Source organism: Semicossyphus pulcher, unplaced genomic scaffold, assembly GCF_022749685.1.
Source record: "Semicossyphus pulcher isolate SPU_LCO1_2020_fin unplaced genomic scaffold, fSemPul1.0.p SCAF_37, whole genome shotgun sequence".
Classification (NCBI taxonomy): Eukaryota; Metazoa; Chordata; class Actinopteri; order Labriformes; family Labridae; genus Semicossyphus; species Semicossyphus pulcher.
Window position 1 is genome coordinate 1 of NW_027211712.1, and position 25,592 is coordinate 25,592.

The following is a 25,592-nucleotide window of genomic DNA, read 5'->3' on the forward strand; positions in this document are numbered from 1 at the left end:
CCCTGTCTCTCTCTCTCTCTCTCTCTCTCTCTCGCTCTCTCTCTCTCTCCTCCAGGACGCCATAGTGATCCATGAGGTGTATGAAGAAGGAGCAGCAGCCCGGGACGGTCGGCTGTGGGCCGGAGACCAGATACTGGAGGTGAGATGTGAGAACAGAGCGGCTGGCTGAGCTCTGAGATGTTTCATGCTCTGTTAAAGGATCTCCGTACGACTGAGCACAATATTGTCACAGGTGTAAACTTCGTCATTATTCGCAGGGTTTCCACAGATGATGAACGTGGTGGTGATGACCTGTGCTGTATTATCGTGCCTTTGCAGGTGAACGGGGTGGACCTCCGCGGGGCGTCCATGAGGAGGCCATCGCCACCCTGCGTCAGACGCCAGCGAAAGTCCGTCTGACAGTTCTGAGGGACGAGGCTCAGTACAGAGACGAGGAGAACCTGGACCTGTTTAAGGTGGAGCTGCAGAAGAAGAGCGGCAGAGGGCTGGGACTCAGCATCGTCGGGAAGAGGTCCACCTTAAGAACCACAACACCAACACCTGCACGATGCTCTGTGTGTGTCCAAGTCATGTAACTCTGTGTGTGTGTGTGTGTGTGTGTGTGTGTGTGTTAGGAGTGGCAGCGGTGTGTTCATCTCTGAGGTGGTCAGAGGGGCGCTGCTGAGCTGGACGGGCGTCTGATGCAGGGAGATCAGATCCTGTCAGTGAACGGAGACGACACGAGACACGCCTCCCAGGAAACTGTGGCCGCCATACTGAAGGTCACACACACACACACACACACACAGGCACACACACACACACGCGCACAAACACACACGCACACACACACACACACGCACACACGCACGCACACACACACACACACACACACACACACACACACACACATGCAAACAACTGAGTTTACTTCACAGCCTCTATTCAAACGATTTTTATAATTTATCTGTTTTTTCTGTGTGTGTGTGTGTGTGTGTGTGTGTGTGTGTGTGTGTGTGTGTGTGTGTGTGAGTGTGTGTGTGTGTGTGGTGTGTGTGTGTGTGTGTGTCCTGCAGTGTGCTCGGGGTCCCGTGCTGTTGGAGCTCGGTCGATTAAAAGCTGCCTCCTGGATCTCATCAAGACAAAACTCGAAGGGAAGCCAGGTGCGTGTATGTATGTGTGTGTGTGTGTGTGTGTGTGTGTGTGTGTGTGTGTGTGTGTGTGTGTGTGTGTGTGTGTGTGTGTGTGCGTGCGTGCGTGCGTGCGTGCGTGCGTGCGTGTGTGTGTGGAACATGACAGACACAGCGCTCTAAATAAAAACCCTCCCTGATGACTCGTTGGCGTCGCAGTGACTGATGCTGACTGTGTCTCTGTGTAAACTGTCTCCAGATGAGTCGTGTGAGCGGGAACAGCTCAGGTGTTGTGGCCCCGCCCCTCACACACACCTCAACATCATGTGACCCTACAACCCCTGACCCCCCGGTGTCGACCTCCACCGACCCCCTGCCCCTCAACAACAACACAAAGTCTACCAGTGACATCACTTCCTCTTCCAACAGCACAGGTAGAGTCGAAGGGAAGCGACTTCCTGCATGTTTAATGAGTTCCTGCAGGACACAGGTATAGAACACCTGTGCGCTGCTTTTCTGCTTGTATTAAGAATCAGACACGTTACCAGGTAACCATCTCTGAATTGTCAGCATAATAAGGTTCAGGTTACCTGTAGGTTTAAAGGGTTAAAAATAAATGTAATGCACCACCTGAATTTAAAGATGATGTCATGTTTCCGTACCTGTGTAAACTAGCTTTGCTGCTTATTAACGGCCGTCTGCAGGTGACGGGTTCCCACAGAGATCCTTCAGAGGATTTATTGGTTGTTCTGCCCTCACTCACTCAGCATGAGGCGCTGCTGTCTGCTATAATGTGTGATTTAGATAAACAAACACTTTGGATCCTAACACGTGCTTTTTCCTCTTCGTGTCATCGTGTGCGTGCAGGCGGAGACGCTGGCATCCGCACGGTGGACATCACACGGGTAAACAGCTGAGCACACTCACATCACATTAGAAGAGCTTTGTGATCTTTTCTCAAGTCAGTTTGGAAGCTTCACCAGGTGCAGGACCTTCAGCCTCTGCAGAACCTAAAGTCAAGCTTCACTGCAGCCTGATGTTAAAGCTGCTCTCAAACACTGAGACCCTGAAGTACACTCAGTGCTACGTGCATGTGTGATTTGGGCAACTCGTGATGAACCAAATGTTTTCAGATGATTTTTTGTTACGAGCTGTCAGTGAACTCCGAAGTCGGCACCAGTTTTTTCACAGACATCAGAAAGTCTTGTTTTGAAGGCTGTAAACCGACACGCTGGCAGCTTGACTGCTGAACTCTGTCATAATGAAAACTTGTAAAGACATTTGTAACGAGCAGATTCTCCTGCGGAGGCTGTAAAGTCTGACATCAGTGCAGCTCTTCATCCTGCGTTTCTGATGTGAGGAAATGAGGCGTCCTTTCTTCTCAGGTCTTAACTGTTACATCACCATTTCCTCCCCCTCTGCCCTCAGGGTGTCAGTGACTCCCTCGGGGTGAGTGTAGCGGGGGGGAAGGGCAGCCCGCTGGGAGACATCCCCATCTTCATCGCCATGATTCAGGCCAATGGAGTCGCTGCCAAGACGCACCGACTCAAGGTGGAGACGAGAGAGAGTTTCATCATGTCATGATTATGATCCATTACACAGAGGATTTAACCACACACTGTAGTAACACTTGTATATAATAAAGAACATTGTGTGTGTGTGTGTGTGTGTGTGTGTGTGTGTTCAGGTGGGCGACAGGATCGTCAGTATTAACAGTGAGTCAGTGGACGGCCTGTCACACAGCGAGGTCGTCACCATGCTGAAGAACAGCTACGGGAACATCAGCCTGCAGGTAACACTGCTGCTACACCTCACCTGTGACCTGATCAGGGCTTTAACCTTTGAAGTAAATGATAATCTGCTGTGTTAGTTCAGAAGGCGTTCAGCACATGATTTATAATGTTCTGCGTGCGTGCGTGCGTGCGTGCGTGCGTGCGTGCGTGCGTGCGTGCGTGCGTGCGTGCGTTATCAGTGTGCTCCAGCTGACTGTTGCATGATAACAGCAGCAGCAGGCCTTTATGCTGATGAGGCTCCATCAGCCTGCAGCAAATAAACACACACACACACACACACACACACCATAACAAGGTGTCACCTTGACATCAGATTTTTCTTACCTGTAGTATTTAAGAATAAATGTCACTCTTTATGTTTCCGTCCGTTAGCAGAGATTTGATTGGCTCTCTGTTCATGCATTCATTACATTAAGGCTAACATCAGCAGCAGGACTACAGACAACAGCTGTTTATTAGTGTCATTATAAACTCCTGACAGTGTGAGCACAGACACAGCCGCAGAGCCTCACTGTGTCTGTTCACTGAGGATGCATTTCAACATTTGACCAACTCAGAGGGACAGAGGCCGGTCTGAGGTCCGTTCAAAGACAGTCGATGGATTAAATAAGTCAAATAACCTTCTTACCTCCTGTGGGAGCTGTACATGAGAGCTGTCCATGAGAGCTGTACATGAGAGCTGCACATGAGAGCTGTCCATGAGAGCTGTCCATGAGAGCTGTCCATGAGAGCTGTCCATGAGAGCTGTCCATGAGAGCTGCACATGAGAGCTGCACATGAGAGCTGTACATGAGAGCTGTCCATGAGAGCTGTACATGAGAGCTGCACATGAGAGCTGTCCATGAGAGCTGTCCATGAGAGCTGTCCATGAGAGCTGTCCATGAGAGCTGTCCATGAGAGCTGCACATGAGAGCTGTACATGAGAGCTGTCCATGAGAGCTGCACATGAGAGCTGCACATGAGAGCTGTCCATGAGAGCTGTCCATGAGAGCTGTCCATGAGAGCTGCACATGAGAGCTGTCCATGAGAGCTGTCCATGAGAGCTGTCCATGAGAGCTGCACATGAGAGCTGCACATGAGAGCTGTCCATGAGAGCTGCACATGAGAGCTGCACATGAGAGCTGCACATGAGAGCTGTCCATGAGAGCTGTACATGAGAGCTGTCCATGAGAGCTGCACATGAGAGCTGCACATAAGAGCTGTACATGAGAGCTGCACATGAGAGCTGTCCATGAGAGCTGTCCATGAGAGCTGCACATGAGAGCTGCACATGAGAGCTGCACATGAGAGCTGTCCATGAGAGCTGCACATGAGAGCTGTACATGAGAGCTGCACATGAGAGCTGCACATGAGAGCTGTACACGACACGTCCTCCATCATCAGTCGTTTGTTCCTGCTTTAATGCAACGTGTGTCTCAGGTGGTAGCAGACACCAACATCAGCGCCATCGCCTCTCAGGTGGAGAGTTTATCCAGCAGCTCGAGTCTGTCAGCCAACACCGACACACACACAGCAGAGCCAGAGTGAGTACACACACACACACACACACACACACACACACGACCGTATAATAACGATGATAAAATTAACCTGACCACCTTCTTCCATCACCTCCTCCCTCTCCTCCTCCTCCTCCTCCTCCTCCTCCTCCTCCTCCTCCTGCTCCCTCTCCTCCTCCTCCTCCTCAGGGGTCCGCGGCCCCGCAGCATCAGTCTGGAGAAAGGCTCTGAGGGCCTCGGCTTCAGCATTGTCGGAGGATTCGGGAGCCCACATGGAGACCTGCCCATCTACGTGAAGACAGTCTTCAGCAAGGTCAGAGGTCACTGTAGCATCACGAGCTGGGTTAACTTCTAACCATGACACTTTCAGAGGCTGAGGATACATCTCTGTGAATGTTTCATGTCTGCCTGCATACACTGACTCATCTGTGGGAGCCCCTTTGAGCCAGTGTGATGAAATGACAAGTTCTAGTTCTGCTCAGATAACTTTATATTAATGAAGTCAGTTACTATGTGTGTTAGGTTAAGTGTTTACTCTTCCCTCTGTGTTAGCATGCTAACATTCGCTCTGTCGTGGGTTTAATTAGCAACACAACCTGCAGTGAGAAGAACTTCTGTCTCTGTGCAGCCTGATGATAAACTCCCCTCAGTAAACACAGGGCTAACATACATGCACCTGTTAGGTGTAATAACACCCCCGCGGCGTGTCGGTGTGTTTCAGGGCGCGGCGGCGGTCGACGGGCGTTTGAAACGAGGCGACCAGATCCTGACGGTGAACGGAGAAAGTCTGCAGGGAGTCACACACGAGCAGGCCGTCGCCATCCTGAAGAAACAGAGAGGAACCGTTACCCTGGACGTCCTGTCATAACACACACACGCGCACACACACACACGCGCGCACGCGCACACACACACGCGCGCACGCGCACACACACACACACACACACACACACACACACCTGCATGCATACTCACATATGAACAACACACACACACTTTGACTCTTGGACTACAGATCATCGTGGATCCTGAACTCTGAAGCTCCCAACATGCAAAAAAAGAAACACACACACACCCACACACACGCACACACACACGCACACACACACACACACACACACCCACACGCACACACACACACACACCCACACGCACACACACACACACGCACACACACACACACACACACACACACACACACGCGCACACACACACACACACACACACACACACGCACACACACACACACACACACACACACACGCGCACACACACACACACACACACACACACACACACACACACACACGCGCACACACACACACACACACACACACACACACACACACACACACACCCACACGCACACACACACACACACGCACACACACACACACACACACACACTTCCCGTGTGTCCAGTACACACGGATGTCTGACATCAGTGAAACTCTGCAGCATGGCCAGATAAGTCTCACCGCTTTATACCTACAAACAGAGTTTCTCAACCTGTGGGTCGGGCCACGCGTGTGGTCGCCTGATGGTCTGGATGGGTCATGAGATATATTTAATTTATTCATGTCAGCTTGTTGTGATGTTTCAACAACTGTCTGATTTATTAGCTTGACATTTACAGTTTGTTGCAGATGACTTCAAACACTAACACATGAAACGATGTAAACGTGTGTCTGAGGCGTCACAGCCGGAGGAGGTTGAGAAACTCTGTTACCGACCAACTTCTCCTCAGAATAGTATCAATATGGAGTTATTATAGAGCAACATATAAAGCCAGCCTGCATCCGTTTATACAGTCTGAAGAGGAATATATATGTTTATACAAAAAGGGAAGTGTGACTGCACAGAACGTCTGCTCTCTGACACTGCTGCACATGTTAGCTTAGCATCTCCTCTGTGGTAAATGACTGGTTAGCTGTTAGCCACGAGTAGCAGTAATTATAAATGTGACACCCAGAGAGGAGAATGTGAAAAACACTACTGATCGTTTCAAACATCACAAACATCGAGTTTTATTATCCATCAAACTGTCAAAGAAAACATGTTGAAGCTACGTAGCTAAAAGGGACTTTATTTTGAAATTGTTAAACAGGAAATGACAAAGACACTTGAGTTTTATCACGTATCATAGTTTATCGATATATATATGTTTAGTCAGAGAATTCGGCTGTTTAGTCACACGAGGTCTGAATTTCTTGGCAAAATTATTTGATTAATAAATTAGTTATTTTTTTACTTTACTGTTGAACATTTAGTTTTTCACACACAGATATTAAAAGTGAAACAAAACCAGTTATCTTCCAGTAATGAATCCATGTATCACATTATGGATCATTACACAGATGTAGATAAAATGTGTCGTCATGGAGATGACTCTCAGGACTCGGTGGGCTCGGAGACCCCGGTCGCCCTCAGCAGCAGATTCAGTGTCTTCCACATGTTGATTTTTAAAAGTGTCTCCATCGAGATTTAAGATTATAACACGCTTTCAGTAAAAGCAACGCACTGACATTTAGTTAAACTCTTGCTCTCTGTCATCTCCAGGATATGTTTAGCCTAGCTTAGCACAAAGACTGGAAACAGGGGGAAAGTGTTAGCCTAGATTCTCCAAGAGAAATTTTACTCTTCTTCGTGAGCTAACATGCTGTATGTTGTTTCTTTTTAGCTAACATGCTACATATTTTGAAACCTGTTAGCTAACATGCTACATATTTTGAAACCTGTTAGCTAACATGCTAGTCTGCAGTATTTCCTGTAGTCATCTTATATTAGCATGCTGACATCTGCTTTGTCAGTTGGTTCCGTTAGCTTACTGTCGTTACTTACTCATTTAACCAAATGTAGTTAGCAGCAGCGTTTGTTTTATTGTATTGAAACTTATTTTACAATCTTCCAAACGTCGTCATTAAACAGCAGTTATCAAGTTTCATGTCAGATATGTTGACCGTACTCCACATAACCTCTTTTACTCTTGTGCTCAGATATTAGCATGCTAACATAAGGCTTAGCTACACAACAGTTACACCTGCAGTTAGCGGCTTTAAATGTTTAGTAACAACTAATCTCTCCATGTGCGTGAACCTGTTTTATTTGACTTCACTTAGTAAACACTGAGGCTAACACGAGGCTAAGTGTGACTTACGTTTAGCTAACCCTAGCCCTTTTTCAGTCGTCTCTTCTGCAGGTTGAAATAAAAAACAGCTAGCATTCAAACACATCCAATAACATGTTAGCTGAGCTTTGAGTTGTTTGAATTTATTCCTTTGTTGATAGCAAACCTAAATAGATTTGAAGGATTCAGATTTATGCAGTGGATTTAATCAAATCCGAATAAACCCCAACCTTAGTTCAGCCTGACAACAAGAGGATCTAACAAAATGTCAGTCTGTTGCTGTGTCTTTATTTTCCAACATGAAGTTAGTTTGGTGTTTACAGAGTGTCTGGCGTCCACGCTGAGATAGAGGTTCTCTGTTCAGATATTTATTGTCTTATTGAACTATTTATCATCAGCTGTCGGCCGCAGAAGGGAGAACGGTCTGATTCTGCTCAGAGACCAGCTTCAGTCTCAGCAGGATCCTGTTCCTTAAACATATCAATCAAGTGCAAAATACTTTATGTTCAGCGTTTTTGTCATAATGACTGTCTTAATTTTTGGTACTTTATTTGTAGATGTCAGAGGAGATGAAGTGTAATTTATTTTTTTGATCTTGCTGGAAATTAACGATGTATTTTCTGTTGTTTAATTCTTGTATGTTTTGTCTGAATCGTCGTGTGAACAGTCAGAAGCAGCTTTGGTTTCACTCAGGACTCAGTCAGAGTCGCTGCCAAACACCAGCTGGGTGTGCACTTTATTTACATCCTTTCTTTAGAAGACATGAAAGACTCTGGTGTTTACAGAGAAAGTGCAGACAGTTCTCAGTTTAATCTTTTTGTGAGAGTTATTTCACACGCTCCTTAAAGTCCCATCCATTCTGTCCATACACTATAGTGAGTGACGGACCAGCATTAAAAGTTTCCAGGTAAAATCACCGGAAAAAGAAGATTAACACTTTTTTTTTAAAAACTCTTAGGTGGACGTCAACTACGATTCCCACTGTGCATTTCGATTCAGAACTGCAGTGCCATGAAAACGACCAGCAGCCATTTTATGTTGATGAACTCACTTTTCTCTGGTTGTTTATTTGCGACGCTAAAATCCCTTTAAAGAGATAAAAAGCCACAAACATCACAGTCAGGTGTCTGCTGCTCTTCTTTCTTCTGTCTTCCTTCTGTCCTTTTTCTTTTACTCACTCCTGAAAGAGGCCGCTGAGCTTTCTGTAGGTTTTTGTACTACTGATATTTTTGTGTTTGAGCCTCTGATTTTTCACATTTCACACCCAAAAATAGACCTAAAAACTCAGATTTACATAAATTAATGTCGAGGAAGCAGCACCCAAAGAGGCTCTCTGTCGGCTCTGATGAGGCTGTTGAACGATCTATGAAATGTTGTGAATGATGTTTCTGTCTGTTCTGATTATTGATCGTTTCCTGTTTGATTTGTGCTAAATGATCTGATTTATTAAAATGTAAAGAGAGCACAGTCCAGCCCGCTCGAGTCTTTCTGATGGAAGGAAACCTGTTTGTGTTTTATTCTGAGGGGCTTCATGAGACTAGACAACACTCGACTGTCCCACTTTTATTACAGACACTGAACTAACCACTGACACTCGACTGTCCCACAGACACTGAACTAACCACTGACACTCGACTGTCCCACTTTTATTACAGACACTGAACTAACCACTGACACTCGACTGTCCCACAGACACTGAACTAACCACTGACACTCGACTGTCCCACTTTTATTACAGACACTGAACTAACCACTGACACTCGACTGTCCCACAGACACTGAACTAACCACTGACACTCGACTGTCCCACTTTTATTACAGACACTGAACTAACCACTGACATTCAAATGTCTCACTTTTATTACAGACAGTGAACTAACCACAGACACTTGAATGTCCCACTCTTCTCACAGACAGTGAACTAACCACAGACACTTGAATGTCCCACTCTTCTCACAGACAGTGAACTAACCACAGACACTTGAATGTCCCACTCTTCTCACAGACAGTGAACTAACCACAGACACTTGAATGTCCCACTCTTCTCACAGACAGTGAACTAACCACAGACACTTGAATGTCCCACTCTTCTCACAGACAGTGAACTAACACCTGTCTGTGTTTAATAATTGATCGGTGTTCCATCGATCAGTAATGAGAGTCGACGCAGCGGGTTGTGAAAGAGAGAACTTATTAATCAGCACAAACATCACCTGACAGACAGCTGCTCTTCATGTTCACTGATCTGAATCTGCAGCATGAAGTGACTAAAGAGGTTAAATGACAGAATAATCTGGTTCATTCTAAATATTTTAAGCTGCATATGAAGATGAAAAGTGACTAAATAAGAAAATCAAACATTTAAAGAAGAAATGTGTCATTACATTCATGGCGGATGATATCTGCAGTACGCTGCACCTGCCTGGGAACAAAGACATCAACTAAGAAAAAGACATCGTCGGGAAATGTTCATCATTCCTGTTCGAAAGAATTTAGTCTGTGTTCATCAGCCAATAGGATCTCTGCAGGAGGTCACATGGAGGTCACTTTGTCTTCAGTGCTGTCGAACGCCTGGTTGTAGAAGGTGCTCATGTTGTCTTTGCTCCTGAAAACAAACACACACATGTTGAGAAGAAAAACTTTACACTGTCGTCACAATCAAAGTTACGGACCGATCGATCGATCATTCTTTGATGAACACAAAACATTAAATAAGAGATTTTAAAGAACATTTAAAGTTGAAGTGGAGAAACTTGATGATATTTTGATCTTGTTCTGGTGAATCATCGTCAGTGACCACACCTGTCTATCATTAAAAACAAACTTTTGTTCGGATCGTTCATCACACAGTTAAACTTAAAATGAACCAAAAGTTTCTCCATAAATCGTGAAGGACATTTTGTCCTTAAACATTAAAGAGGACACAAACTGTTATTGACTGAGCTTCATTAAGGAAATATAACTTTTATAAGTTTACTTTTTATCTTCTTTTCCTTCTTGAAGCTGACTGTTTTAATCGTTTAATCAATCATTTCATAGAAACATATAACAAACGGTGTGGAGCTGTGGGACTGGTCGGTCGTACCTGCCCAGGTCCAGACTCGTCTCGTAGGAGTTTTCTCTGTCTGACTCCAGCGTGGGCTTCGCCCTGCACACACAGATCAGCACTATTGATGTAGCACTATAAATGATTTCATATCTGATACCTGGTGCACAGAAGATTTTTCACTGTTGGAGAAACACAAACGTAACGACGGACTGAACTGAAGCAGAGATGATATCAAGTGTTTAGCTGTCATGTTTTCACCTGCCCAGGTCCAGCCTCGTCTCGTAGGCGTACTCCTCCGTCATGACCAAGTCGTTTTCTCTCACCGCCTCTGCTGAGCTCTTCCTCCTGCACAACATTTCAATATAAACTATTAGTAATCAATTATTGACACATACATTCAAACAAGACCTTTTCTGAGTTCTTGAAAATGTTCTACAGGAAACAACCAATATTTGACACGTTGGTCGATAAATAATCTGTTGAACAATGAATCGATTAAGTGTCTGACCTGCTGGGGCGGTCACACCAGGCCTTCTTCACCAGGAGCCCGACGAAGGACAGGAAGAGGAAGCAAGCGACAGCGATGATGCCAGTGAGCCACTGAGGCAGCAGACGCTCGCTGGGCTGAACTGCACACAAACACACACAGAGGTCGAAGGTCATCAACAACTTGACTCTAAAACTTTCGATTCTTTTGAGAGATAAAACTAAACTCTTGTTGTCCATAAAAAGAGATGTGAACCAAAATCTTTGATGCTAAAATAAACGTTGAACCAACATGTAAACGATTAATAATAGCTCATAGTTAACATGTTAGCTGAGCTCATCTCGACTTGTGTCCAAGAATATTTATACTTTGCAGAATAAGAAGTTTTAGGACGAACACGTCAAACACGTCAAAGCTGATTTTCAGGACAAATTAATAACGAATCAAAAGCACTGAAGGTTTTTTATTCAGACTGACTTCAGCGGTCGGAAACAGCACGAACGTTTCCAAAACATTTAAAATGAAAAAGTTAGCTGACGTTTGAAGTGCAGGCGTGTGTTTGTTTTCACTGTTCAGGGTTTAATAAAGATCCGAATCAAGATCATGACCCCAATGAACATTATTAACAGGAAGTGATCACTGCTTCCTGCTGTGTCATTATTTCAGGAAATAACTAATATAAGGAAATAATTACACACAAGATGTTTAAGGGTTAAACAGCAGTTAATGATTAAGACTGAGTGAACAGGGAAGCAGCTTCTACTTCCTGTTAATATAATGATCACATCATTTATTATTAAATAAATCTTGTAACATGTGTTATGTTGCTGCAAAAGAACGTGTCAGACGGTCATTGTCTTTAGTCTGTTCGATGAAGTCGCCGCAATATTTCAAAATAAAACAGAAGTTAGCCTTAAATCTGGTTTTGTTACTTTGCCATACGTTTCAGGAGACTCCTGTAAACTGTCGTACCTGTATGCTCACAGTTCCTTCATGTCGCCACAGCATCTTTAAAAAGGTGTTTTGAGACCAAACGGCCGAGATGGGACTCGTTGTTATCACCTTGTGATGGCCGCAGGTGTAACAGGAAATAATAATGATAAAAGGTAGAAAAAAACATCCTGAGCGCTGCACCTGGCTCTGCTATAATATCATGCATATCGTGATGCAGATGAACTGATGATAGTAAAAGTCTAGTTTCACCTGCAGCTCTAAAACACTCACACACAGGTGTGATTGTTTAACCTGTCTGTTCGAGCAGCAGTGTTACTGTGATCTTAAAGTTAATGTTGTACAGCTCGTACCTGTCTGTGCCGCCGCCGCTCCGACTGTCAGCAACAAACAGGAAATAACTGCTCCCAGTTTCCCCATGGCTGCCTCTGCTCTGAACGAAGAGACGAACACTTCACAGGCGTGAACCTTCAGACGGCGAGTTAAAGCTTCAGACCCTGCGTGTGATCTGCCAGTGTAGACGGCAGGTTCAGGTGTTGTGGGTGAGTTAGGTGAAACAGGAAGTCAGCACATGTCTGTTAATGTTTAACTCTGATTCACAGGGAAAGCTTTTATCTGCTCGCTGGCTTTTATGACCTCTTTCTCTCAGGTGGAAAAAAAGCATTGACTCAGAAATCAGATTTATTGACTTAAAGGTTTCATTTATTTGCTGTTTAAGAAGTCGGTGAGTCTTTACCTGGAGGAGGAGGAGTCGGCTGTACCTTTGTTAACCAGTTTTTAAGAGTGTAACTCCACTAGCGACGCGGAGTAGTTAGTATAAAGTAAAGGCAGTTGGCTAGACAGGCTAACATTAGATGCTTCATTAAAAGCAGGTAAACAGTGTTACAACACCTGTGTGGGGGAGGGGTTTGAGAACACCAAACAAAGTGACATTGTGTAAATGTGTTGCTGCACCTTCAGAGCTGTTCTTATCGTAACGTCTGTAACGAGCTGTGTTAAACAAAAGAAAGTATTTATACTTATTGTGGTAAAAATATGAGCACTAACATTATTCACGTTATTTACAGATGTTAACTGCTTATTAATCATGCTAACTAATATCTGCAGTCATGAACGTGGTTTAAATACACCTGGTCACAATCCTACAAATTCTTTCTTTACTTTTAAAATAGGTTTTTCCTAATTTCTCCTTCTAGAACCTCACGGCCCTTCAAGGTCCCAGAGCCTTAGTTTGGGCCTCACTGTCCTACAGTATGAGACAGGTGGAGGAGGGTTTGGCTTTGAGCATGCTCATGAGGTTCATGTTGAACTGGGCCGGGTTGAAGTCCTGCAGGTCCGACACAGAGCTCTGCTGACCGTCCTGGTTCTTCTCCCTGGAGGTGACCCGGTACTGAGCCTTCACGTTCCTCAGAGGGTTGTAGTCCGGACTGATGTGGTCCGGACAGCGAAACACCGCCCTGATGACGGAGCCCTGCTGGGACAACGCCACGAAGCCGTTCCTGAACGTCAACATCCTCACGACGGGCGCGTAGACGTACTGAACGTACAGCAGGTTACCTGACAGGAAGAGAAACAGGAAGTAACAGGAAGTAACAGGAAGAAAGACAGGAAAAGGCAGGAAGAGAGACAGGAAGTAACAGGCAGAGAGACAGGAAGAAAGAAAGGAAGTAACAGGAAGAGAAACAGGAAGTAACAGGAAGAGAGACAGGAAGTAACAGGAAGAAACAGGAAGAGAAACAGGAAGTAACAGGAAGAGAGACAGGAAAAGAGACAGGAAGTAACAGGAAGAAACAGGAAGAGAAACAGGAAGTAACAGGAAGAGAAACAGGAAGAGAGACAGGAAGAGACAGGAAGTAACATGGAGACAAACAGGAACAGAGACAGGAAGAGACAGGAAGTAACAAGCAGAGAGACAGGAAGAAAGACAGGAAGTAACAGGAAGAGAAACAGGAAGTAACAGGAAGAGAGACAGGAAAAGAGACAGGAAGTAACGGGAAGTAACAGGAAGAGAGACAGGAAGAGACAGGAAGTAACAGGAAGAGAAACAGGAAGAGAGACAGGAAGAGACAGAAAGTAACATGAAGACAAAACAGGAACAGAGACAGGAAGAGACAGGAAGTAACAAGCAGAGAGACAGGAAGGAAGACAGGAAGTAACAAGCAGAGAGACAGGAAGAAAGACAGGAAGTAACAGGAAGAGTAACAGGAAGAGAAACAGGAAGTAACAGGAAGTAACAGGAAGAAAGACAGGAAAAGGCAGGAAGAGAGACAGGAAGTAACAGGCAGAGAGACAGGAAGAAAGAAAGGAAGTAACAGGAAGAGAAACAGGAAGTAACAGGAAGACAAACAGGAACAGAGACAGGAAGAGACAGGAAGTAACAGGAAGACAAACAGGAACAGAGACAGGAAGAGACAGGAAGTAACAGGAAGACAAATAGGAACAGAGACAGGAAGTAACAGGAAGAGAGACAGGAAAAGAGACAGGAAGTAACAGGAAGAGAGACAGGAAAAGAGACAGGAAGTAACAGGAAGAGAAACCGGAAGAGAAACAGGAAGTAACAGGAAGAGAGACAGGAAAAGAGACAGGAAGTAACAGGAAGAAACAGGAAGAATCAGCGGGACATTTGAGTGTCTGTGGTTAGTTCAGTGTCTGTGATTACAGCGGGACATTTGAGTGTCAGTGGTTAGTTCAGTGTCTGTGATTACAGCGGGACATTTGAGTGTCTGTGGTTAGTTCAGTGTCTGTGATAACAGCGGGACATTTGAGTGTCAGTGGTTAGTTCAGTGTCTGTGATAACAGCGGGACATTTGAGTGTCAGTGGTTAGTTCAGTGTCTGTGATAACAGCGGGACATTTGAGTGTCAGTGGTTAGTTCAGTGTCTGTGATAACAGCGGGACATTTGAGTGTCTGTGGTTAGTTCAGTGTCTGTGATAACAGCGGGACATTTGAGTGTCTGTGGTTAGTTCAGTGTCTGTGATAACAGTGGGACGGTTGAGCTTCTTTAGTTAGTGTAACAGTGACGTGAGGATACTTTTCTCTGTTGGTATGAATCCTGCTCTTCCCACAACACCTGTCCGTACCTGTAGTGACGTCCCAGACTTTGATGGTTCTGTCCTGAGATCCTGTGAAGACGAACTGGTCGCTGTCAGAGAAAGCAGCAGAGAGGACGCCCTCAAAGAAAAAACCCTGAACATCAACAACAGAGAATAAAGGAGATGAGAAAGTGATGTTAGTCTGTAAGTCTATGCAAACACTCTTCCTTCTGGTGGTGTTTATATCCAGTGGGACCTCTGACCTTGTACTCCATGGTGTGGTCCAGGACCAGCGGGTTCAGGGCCCACAGCCTCTGGACGGCGTCCTCGGAGCCCACCAGGGCATGGCTCCCCCAGTTACCGGCTGTCACGCGCGTCACTCTGCTGCGATGAGGCTCCAGATCGGAGCTCCTGCCGCTGCTGAAGTCGTGCAGCTTCACCTCCCCGCAGCTCGTCCCGTACAGCAGTCTGAGGTCGGACAGCAGGGCCATGGAGGACAGCGGGCCGTGGAGGAGGGACAGGGGGAAACCCTGCAGAGGCCCCTCCACCGTGGGGAAGCTGTCCCTGGTGGTGATCTCGAACAGACACACAGAGTCCTCGTAGGCCACCGCTATGTGTTTCTCCTTGGAGCTGACGGCCAGGCAGAGCACCCTGCTGAGGCTCTCCGGAGGAGGGATGCAGAGCGTCTCCTGGGGGAGGGCTAACGGGTAGATGAGGACGGTGCCGGTGGTGAGACCGCAGAATAGCAGCCGTTTGTGCTGAGCTACCTCCAGACAGCAGACCTGAGCAGAGACCGCCAACCGCTCCGACAGAGAGCCTGCAGGGACACAAAGGAGGAGGTTTCAGAGGACCTTAGTTTGAGGGGATTTAACAGTGAAACTAAAATTCTTTTTCATTATTAATTATGTTTAAAAAGTTTGCAGCAGCAGGGACCTGTGAGGTTGTTCCAGCTGATGACCTCCGTCTGACTCTGCTGTCTGACGTAGAAAACTCGATCTGCGTCTTTAGTGAGGGCGACGTGGGCGCAGCCTGCAGGGATGTGGGCGGCGGGTTTGTGGCGGTCGTCGTATTTCAGACTCCACAGATGGACGCAGGCGGCAGACGTCGAGGCTGAGATCACGATGCCTTTATGCAGAAACACAGAGCTGACGGGAGCGTCTGAACCACACAGAGTGTCCAACAGCGCTCCGGTGGTCACCGACCAGATCTGACAAAGACAGGTCATGGAAAATAACACATGAACGCTGCAGCTCAGAGTCAGAGCTTCGTTCAAACACAATTACATCTGGAAACATGTTTGCAGTTCATGAAGTTCATAACGAGTGTTATGACGGGTCGTCTACCCTGTGAGTTTTAAAAAAGCATGTTGAATGAAACATGTTGAAGTAACTGCAGAATATCTGACTGAGGGAAGGCAAGGAGGAGCTTCCACTGGAAGTGCTTTTATTGTGAAGAACCTGGAGGGCTTTTACTTTGAAGCAGCTACCAGGCTCATTTTCAGACTTTAACATATTTAAACACCAAAAAACAGAATCAGCAGAGTTTAAATATAATTTAAACTTCATTGTACACCAGTGTCTCACACACTGAGCCCCTTCCTGTCTTCTGATTCTATCGACCAGTTTTTAATCGACACATGTGCTGTCTCTCGTGGTTAGTTTGTACTCGTATGAGTTGGTCTGCAGCTCCGGAGGCGATCACTCTGCAGTCTGATGAGATGCAGGCCGACAGAACGCTGTCGTCGTGTTGGAGGTCGAGGAATCTGTCCACAGAGTCTCTGTCGATGTTGAACAGGCTCAGAGTCCGGTCATCGCCTGCAGAGGAGCACAGGTTACACATTTATACCTACACATGAGACAATCTCACACAGTCGATGAGGTCTGATGAAAGAATAAATCAGTCACATCCTCTGACAGAAGCACTTTGTGGAGTCGTACCTGCGATCAGGATTTTTTCATCTTCAGTGAGAGAAAGTAAAGAAGGAAGCAGAGGAAACTCAGCCGCGGTGTGTTTGCCCGACCTGGAAATCTGCAGACAGGAAGGGAACTGTCATGAAGAATATAAGGGGCCTGACGCCCCCTGCTGGTTCATATCCACATGAAAACTCCGGCTTACTCTCTTAATCGCTGGAGTAAACACGACTGATTATATATATATTATTATTGAGTATGAAGAGGTGCTTTATCAATGAGCAAACTGTCAGAACTAAACAGTCTGTACGTTTTAAATACAGATAGAGACCCACAGAAGCACTGAACTTTCCATAAGAGTGAATATCTGCTTCAGACCGACACGAGAAGCCGTTCTGCTGTTAAACACGCCGCCGTGACAGATCCTTGCTGTGTTTTTTCTTTGGTAGCTTAAGTGTGTGTTTTGGTTAGCTCCACCCGTCGATCTCGACTGCGCAGACGTCACCAGCACAAGGTGGCAGCGCCCGTCTCGGTGGTATTTTGGCTTAAATAAGTACAGTGAGAGGTGGTGGGGACGCGGCGACCAGCTTTATATACAGTCTGTGATTATCACACACCAAAGAGAAACGAACCTGATAGAGGAATCCTTCTTCAGAAACCAGGAACACTTTCCCTCGCTTTGGTAACGTGACAGAGTTCACAGGAGTTACACGTCTCTGACGGTTTTCCAGCTGAGTCTCCACCGTTTGAGTCCCAGGATGAGATATTCTGACCCGACCAGAATCGCACAGAGAGACGACAGAATCCTCCAGAACTCCGAGAACCACCGAGCCTTCATCTGTGCTGCTGCTGAGGAGGAGCTTGGAGCCGTCGAGCCTCCACACCTTCACCTGCGACAACAGAAATAAGAAAGACGTCTGAAACAAAACTACAGAAGGAATGCGGCTGACATGAACACAGACAGGAGGAATGAAACACAACAGAGAAGCAGAAGGAGTGACACCTGTGAGCTGGTGTAAGCAAACATCAGCTGTTTAGACAGGTGGAGGTGTGCTGATGAAGGGGCGGAGTCAACAGGCACCGCCTCCTGGATGCAAAGCAGCTGTTTGCCATTCGTGAGGCTCCACCTCCTCAGAGAGCCGTCAGCAGCCAATGAGAGGCAGTGGGCGGAGCTGTCAGTCACTTTGACAGACAGGACTGCACCTAAACACAGGTTAATAATAATAATAATAATGATAATAATAATGTTGTTATTAATATTGTTTCATCCACTCAGACTGACCCGTGTGTCCCTGCAGGGAGTGAACCAGCTGATGGTCAGTGAGGCTCCAGACCGCCACCACGCCGTCGTCTGAACCTGCAACCAGAAGCTCCGCCTCCACACTGACATCCATACAGAGCACACCTGAGGATGGAAGAACAGGTAAAAGTCTCACCTCGAGCTGGAGATGAGAGAAAAATAAAACATGAAAGCATCTTCTTGTTTATAAGCATATCTCTGACCTCCCTGCAGTCCAGTCAGCGTGTGTTGTAGCGCCCCCCCTGGCTGCTGCAGGAAGCTGCACTTGGGGACCAGGATTGGCTCGGGACACGTCAGTAACCACTCCTCACATTGGCTGCACAGCCGGCCAATCACAGAGGGGAAGGGCGTGGCCAAGGAGCAGAGCCTCGCTAGCAGCTCGGTGTAGAACAGAGACATGTCTGCAACCAGACGGAAAGATTGTGAACACAAAGACTTTGTTTCTTTCTGCATGAAGACAGACAAACACAGATCAACATGCAGCACCGACACTCAACGACTGACCCATGTGACCCTCCAGGAAGTCCAGACTGGGTTTGATCAGGACCAGAGCGTCTCGGATCAGCCTGGTCTCAGTGCAGTCCATGTACTGGGAGCACTGGTCCAGGTCCTGTATCACACTGGACACCCCACACACCCTGCTCTGACAGTACAGCCACTCTGCACTGCCTGAGGACACAGCAGCAACAAAAGTAAGTGAGCTCAGACATTTTGCTGCACATAACTGCTCCTCTTCAGACATCTTACCGATGACTTCCTGTCGCAGTTCGTCCCACAGCCCGCCGTGCAGCAGGTGATACGGCAGCTCCTGGAGCTTCCTGACGTTAACCAATCCTGGAGCAAACCACAGCGGCTGAGGCGGGACCTGTGACACCAAACAGCCAGTTAAAGCACACCGTGAGGAAAAGACTTCCACAGTCAGGTTAAAGAAATGTCTGTAGAAGTCGCTCAGATCTTTCACTAAAGTCAGAGCAGTGATCCTCCGTTAAGTTAAATACTAACTTTATTAGTTTTGGCGCTAAAGAGAAGAACGATCAGGGCTCACCCTGTGGAGAGCAAACTGCTTCATCACTTTATTATTTTTGCAGTCACGACAGGCTGGACTGTTTCTGGTAACTCTGAGGACGCGTGTGTCTCCGTCATCGTACCTTTCTGTCAGACAGCAGCAGCGACAGCCCCGGCAGAGCCACCGGCTTCAGTTTCCCCGACCACCGACCCAGGAAGTACTCTGCCAGGACCCTCAGGCTCCGCCCCCGCCGCTCTGATGTCAGATACCGAGCTGAAACCACCTCGCTCAAACGCCTGCACACACACATTTTACTCAAACATTTGACCTTTGACCTCACCGTCATCATTTATATGTTTACCGGTTGTTGAAGGCAATGGTGGCAACTCCGCCTGTCCAGCGCTCCTCCAGCTGATCCTCGAGGTCCCGTCTGAGTCGAGCCCAGAGGAGGGGGGGCAGCCGGATCAATGAGGGGGTTGGAGGGAGGGAGTACCTGTAAACCTCACTGATGACATCATCATCCAGGGACATGACATCACGCAGTTCAGCCTCCAGCAGACCTTCCCTGTGGAGTCAGAATAAGTTTCATCAGAGGATGATGTTGCAGCCCTGACGGCCTGCGTCACCGCTCACACAGAGTTTCTATTTGTCATTAAGACCCCAAAATATGAACCAATAGGAGCCAGGTTTAAAAGTACAGCCTCCTCACCTTGCCAGAGTGATGTATCCTAAGGCCCCGCCCACCAGCTCCTTCCCATGTTTCTCCTCCAGCATCAGTAAGAGCTGTGACATCATTTCCTGTGTGTTTGTGCCCAGGTGTATGTGTGTCAGCGGGCTGAAGGACGCCCAGCGTTTGGCCTCAGACAGAATGAGTTTGAGGTGCAGAGGACAGCCGGTCGAGTCGAAGCTCCGCAGCACGGCGTCGCTCTGCTCGGGGGTCAAAGTTCGCCGAGACGCTCTCAGGAACGACTCTGTGATCTGTTTTCCGTCAACACGAGACAAACGCTCCACTTCAAAGAAACTCGCCACAGTCTCTAACTTCAGCCTCATGTTGGCGAACGCCTCACTGTTGGTATCCATGGAGACCACCAGGTGTACATTGGGTGGGAGGTCGGCGGGCAGCCAGCGCAGTTTGTGGGCGTGATGTTGGTCTGAGAGCTGATCCAGAGCGTCCAGGATGATGAGCACAGTGTTCCCCTGCTGCGACACCTCGACCAGGACGTCCCTGAAGAAACGCAGCAGCTCCAGGTGAGTGTTGGCCGTCAGCGGCGAGGGCGGAGCCAAACCACACGCCACACAGATCTGGAAGCAGACGCTGCGGAGGACGTGGTCGATGTCGGGTCTCCGAGGGTGACGAGCTGCCAGCAGCCTGATCACCACCACCGCCCCGCCCTCCAGGACACCACGCATCTCCTGGGCCAGTTTGCACAGCAGAGCGGTCTTACCCATCCCAGCGGCCCCGTGCACCACCAGCGGACTGTGAGGGACGTTGATCGACTCCCACATGGCAAAGCAGAGCTTACCCAGAAGCCCCTCCCTGCCGTGCAGACCCTTACACATCTCTGTGCTCATGGCAACATGTCGTTCAACCTCTGCAACCACCCCGTCTGTGATCTCCTCCTTCTCTTCCTCCATGTTTCCCCAAACCTTCCTCCTCTTCCCCTCCTCCTCCGACGACTCCACCACCGCTCCGATCCTCGCCTTCATCTGAGAGACGAACTGCTCACAGACGGTGTCCAGGTACTGAGTGTGCTCTTTGCGCTTCGGGTCGATGCTTCCTTTGCTGAGCTCCACACAGTGCAGGTTGAGGATCTTCTGTGACGTGGCGTAGAGGCGGGCCTTCAGGCTGGTGAGGAGTCCCTGAGCTTCTGCGTCCAGCAGCCCATCAGCGGTCAGGTCCATGAACTTGGCGAGACGTTTGGGGCCATCCCTCATCCTCTGACGAGGAATCTCTCGGACGAAGAGCAGAGCGGACTGAACGCTGACGTCCTTCCACAAACCCTGCTCGAACTCTCGCTCTGTGACTGTGGACCAGAACAGAACACACTCAGATTTTTAGACATACTTGGAGGTAACAAAGGACCAACTGATCCGTCTCTGACCTGATGTGTAGAAGTGCTGTTTCTGCTCAGCTGTGATGTCACCGGCTGCCTCGGCGTCGGTGGCAGCAGAGCGTAGGAGCTGCAACAGTTGAGTCTCTGTGAAACGCCAGGAGAGGAGGTCGTTGTCACGCAGCCGGCCACTCTCAGGTCGGAGGTCAATGTAGTGGGGGAAGTGAGCTGTGATTGGCTGAAGGACATAGGTGGGCGGGACAGCATTGTTGTCTTTTAAAAACCACCGATTCAGCTGCTTGATGCCTTCAGGGTTTTTGGACAGTTTGGACAAGAGAGCTTCAAAATGCTTCTCTGGGACGAGGCGAGGAAGAGCTCGGTGGCCGTAACGATTCCCCAGCAGAGCCTTTGGAGACGCAGGAAAAGAAAGAAAGAAATAATCCTGGATTGATTTCTTTATCTTCCACTTTTACGACTGCATCAACATCAAATACAACAACACTGGATATATAGCAGCTGCTTTGGTTGGTCCAAAAGCTGACCATCCCTGAAACGGGCTCCAGAACATTTCCTTGTGCTAGTTTTCCAGTGTGAGTTTGTATCGCCCTAAATTAGATATAACCTTAAATTGTAAGCCTAACCCAAGATGCACCAATAACAACCACCACATTAAAGGTCATGTGACACACAACTTTGATATTCTCTAAACAATTTGTGATAAAACCTGGATCATAATGTGAGGAAGACTCACGACGAAGGCTGGACCGGCTGAAATCCTCCAACAGTTCTGGATCTCCTGCAGAAACATCTCACCGGCCTCGTGGTCTCCAGACGATACGCTCCGAATCCCCCATCGCAGATCCACCACCTGAACAGGAAGTGACCTCAATGAGCGTCAGGCTGTTTACTGACCCTGAAATACAAGTTCATGTTAAAAAAGAAAGCTCACCTCAAACACCAGCCCCAGGCTGCGACAGAAAGCAAGGACTTCTGGGTAAGCTTTCTCCAGCAGGGCTTTCCGCTCACTGCTCATGTCTGAGAGCAGAGACAGTCGGAGACAGCAGGTTGGTATCTGGATCAACAGTCGCAGTCTTATGTCTCGTTGTTTTATACTGGTTTCAACTGTTCTATTCTTATTAGTTTTTAAGCTCTATAAAGGTGACCTTGGGTGTCATGAAAGGTGCCTTCAAATAAAATGTATTATGTTATTATCATTGTGAATTTAAAGCACACATAAATCTGATCCTGTGTCAGCTGTGTGTGAAGCAGACCTGTTGTAAAGAGCTGTTTGTTGGTGCTCGAGCCTTCGTTAGATCCTCATTTACATTTTGTTTTTTAATTTAATATTGCGCTGTTGACACACAGCTTTAAGGTGCACACTGCCCCCTGTGGGCTGGAGTCTGGATCAGAACGGTTCAGCACGAACAGCTGATCAGACGTGTATAAAGTGTTTGCTGCTCACTCTGCTCTCTGTGGTCTTTAAATCATCGATACATGAAGTCGGGACAAAACCTTCACATCATACTGAACAAAAACACGCACGTCTAAAGAAAATGTGCTGCTGCTCATTTTATCAATTTTTTCTTCAGTGAATTTGTAGTTTGGTGTTCGTCTGTAAGCGATAGTTTCCGTCCACGTAGAGTGACTTAGGTTCGTTATAGGAAATAAAATACAACACATCTTCTGTTAGGGTCAATGTTGCTCCTACCTTCATCTTAAAGCTCATGAGCACGCTGCAGCTGAAAAAAACGACCTGACTATTGAGGAAGACAACAGAAACATAAATCAGAGTGACCTCAGAGACGTGAAGAAACTAAATAAACAGCTTCCTGAAAGTTTCCTGGGGATGTGTTATCAAAGATTCCCTTTAACCTCTGACCTCTTCTCCACCATGAACATTTCCAGCAGCAAAATGCAACAAACACATTAATGCAGCAGAATTATAAATCCAAAAACATCAGGTATGAAAGGAAACACTGGCAGGGACCATTTCACTGCACTAGCAACACATTCTGCTGATTATACTTTAACCTACAGACGGTTTTAAATGCAGGACTTTAACTTTGTTGTTTTCCAATGTACACTCTTTGATAGGATGATGACATTAAACATAGCTCCAATATAGAGTATGAAACTGATGTGCTGAGTTTATAGCTAGTGCTAATTTCCAACTCCTGTCTGTAGTTGGGCCTTTACATGTACAGTGTGATAAAGATGAACACTACAGGTATGAAGCTACAGTAAAATATATATACCATAATATAACAATACAAATATAACAATACACATTCTAAATTCTCACCAATAAAAATGATGTACTATGTGTAAAGTTTTTGTTTGTTCTTCCGACTGTTTGAACATTTTGTTTTTTGATGTTTTTGCAAATTTGTTCCTCAAACTTTTCCACCAATAAAACCTTTGAACTGAAGAGGTGGTCTGGATCTGATGATCGCATGTAGAGACCATGAACAGTGAGTGAATGTGCTCTGACCTGTGAACGTGGAGCTGATGAACACTCGGATCATGTTGGAGCTGCTCCTCTGAGCTCCTTCTGTCCGGCCTCTCAGGACGTCCTGCAGGATGAAATCTGCCCCTGATCCTCCTCCTGCTGCTGGACGTTCTGCCATCGTCTTCTTCAGACTGCTCCACTCGTCTGGTCTTCCCTCTCTCTGCTGCTTTTCAGTCGACTGCCTGTTTGTTTCCCTCAGAGACTTTACTCCAGGACAACCAGCTCTCCCACCTGACCTGCTGTTGTACCTGCAGTGCACCTGTCAGAGCTCCTGCAGATTCCCATCATGTTTTATTATCAAGTCAAAATCAAATACCTGCATGAAACCAAAATACAAGATTGTTTAGCATCTTTTTTCCTGATTTGAATTTTCTGTTTGTTAAATACCATCTGTGTTTATGTTCCAGCGTTCTATGCACTGGACCCTATAGATCCTCTTTATACTGTAGGTCACATTAAGGAAACTTTACATGCGGTTTTATAATCTCAACAAGGTTTTTTTCCGATGTCAAATCAAATGTCCAATGTTTATTGACTGGGTCATTAAGTTGAAATGACCTGCATGTTATGACCTACTGAAGCTGGACACCTTGAAACCTTTAAACTTTGATAACTCCACCCAGTGGCTGAACAGATTTTTACTGTTTAAACTACACTGGAAAAGTTCATTTCCTTGCTTTCGTATGCATTTTGAACCGTGAAATTCGCCCTCAGCTCTCGAACATTGTCAGTGAACATGTCTGTGTAGTAATAGACACATATTATTTATTTTGTCTGTGTAAAGTACTAAAAATATGTTTTAATCTGGACACATTGCCATGTAAATACAAATGTAGCCTAGCTAGCTAACCCAAATCAAATGTTTATGCTTCTACAATAATCAGCTTGCTAACCTGAACTAAAATGCTAAAGTGAATGGTTAGCTACCCTTGACCAAACTGTCTAGGCTGCTTGTTAGCTTCACTGAATCAAGTTTTAACTGCTAAACTAAACTGTTATCTGGACCCAACAGTTCTGTTAGCCACAAGATGCATAAACTAACCGTTAGCTAACTTGTTTACCAAGCTGTTTGTGATAAAGCTAAGCTGAACTATTAACCATTAGCACACTACACAGTTAGATGTATGTTACAGTTAGCTAGCTGTGTAGCTGCATTCAACTCCTGATAAATGATTTGTTTTTGTTTGTATTATTTTAACTGAACAGTTGGTTAACCTGCTGAAGTGCACTGTTAGCCTACCTGAACCACTTTTACCTTCTAAATAGTTCGCCAACCTGAAACAAACGGTTTTACTTATTAGAAATTGAACTGTGAGCTGACCTGTAGCCCACAGTTTGACCCGCTAAACCGGTATGTTAGCCTAAATGGACTCAAACCTGAACACTGAACTTGCACATCTTAGCACATATTCTAACATGGCATATCAGTGCTGTTGTTTTTTTACCAGTCACAAAAAACATATAGGACATTTTAGATGGGTGAATCAACAGTATTATAGTAAATACTGAATTTAATTGTGCTGTTATTAGCAGTGAGGGCACTAATTTAGCTGACTCAGCATTGACATCTCTGCCTGTTAGCTCAGAGTTAGCTCATAGCTTTTAGCTTGACTGAACTCAATCCAAAGTATTAACACTTTTCTTTCCTTCCATCTTCCTTTCTTTGTGTCGTTCTTTACATTTTTAACTTAACTGGATTAAAACAGTCATCCTTAATAAATAAATAAATACTGTCTGAACGACCCTATTATATTATATCATTATTCATA

The 25,592-nt window shown here is 46.3% G+C and overlaps 2 protein-coding genes across 2 annotated transcripts; one reads left to right on the forward strand and one right to left on the reverse strand.

Moving 5' to 3' along the window:
* Positions 1-55: 55 nt before the first annotated feature.
* On the forward strand, positions 56-5,269 carry LOC138606763 (multiple PDZ domain protein-like; the record flags this gene model as incomplete). Its single annotated transcript, XM_069679198.1, has 11 exons — positions 56-146; positions 319-554; positions 651-761; positions 1,056-1,142; positions 1,369-1,543; positions 1,977-2,014; positions 2,538-2,660; positions 2,797-2,901; positions 4,322-4,425; positions 4,591-4,714; positions 5,123-5,269. Coding segments are annotated over 11 exons (1,341 nt in total), but the record flags the coding sequence as incomplete, so codon positions are not given.
* A 7,485-nt stretch (positions 5,270-12,754) lies between these two features.
* Positions 12,755-23,854, reverse strand: nwd1 (NACHT and WD repeat domain containing 1). Its single transcript, XM_069679166.1, has 19 exons — positions 23,806-23,854; positions 22,264-22,349; positions 22,066-22,182; positions 21,366-21,720; positions 19,973-21,287; positions 19,625-19,828; positions 19,406-19,559; positions 19,005-19,122; positions 18,762-18,926; positions 18,461-18,658; positions 18,240-18,362; positions 17,961-18,160; positions 17,731-17,847; positions 16,985-17,075; positions 16,713-16,861; positions 15,981-16,254; positions 15,311-15,864; positions 15,096-15,201; positions 12,755-13,572 (listed from the first exon to the last, which is right to left on the reverse strand). Exons 1-19 carry the CDS (start codon positions 23,837-23,839, stop codon positions 13,262-13,264), a joined length of 4,671 nt encoding a protein of 1,556 aa, XP_069535267.1. The 5' UTR covers positions 23,840-23,854; the 3' UTR covers positions 12,755-13,261.
* Positions 23,855-25,592: the final 1,738 nt, after the last annotated feature.

Coding starts and splice junctions, on each gene's coding strand:
- nwd1 (XM_069679166.1), bottom strand. CDS start 23,839: ATGATCCGAGTGTTCATCAGCTCCACGTTCACAG. Junction 19,123..19,405: donor TGCTGCTGTCTGACAGAAAG/GTACGATGACGG, acceptor TTGGTGTCACAG/GTCCCGCCTCAGCCGCTGTG. Junction 17,076..17,730: donor CTCTGTGCGATTCTGGTCGG/GTCAGAATATCT, acceptor TCCTGTCTGCAG/ATTTCCAGGTCGGGCAAACA.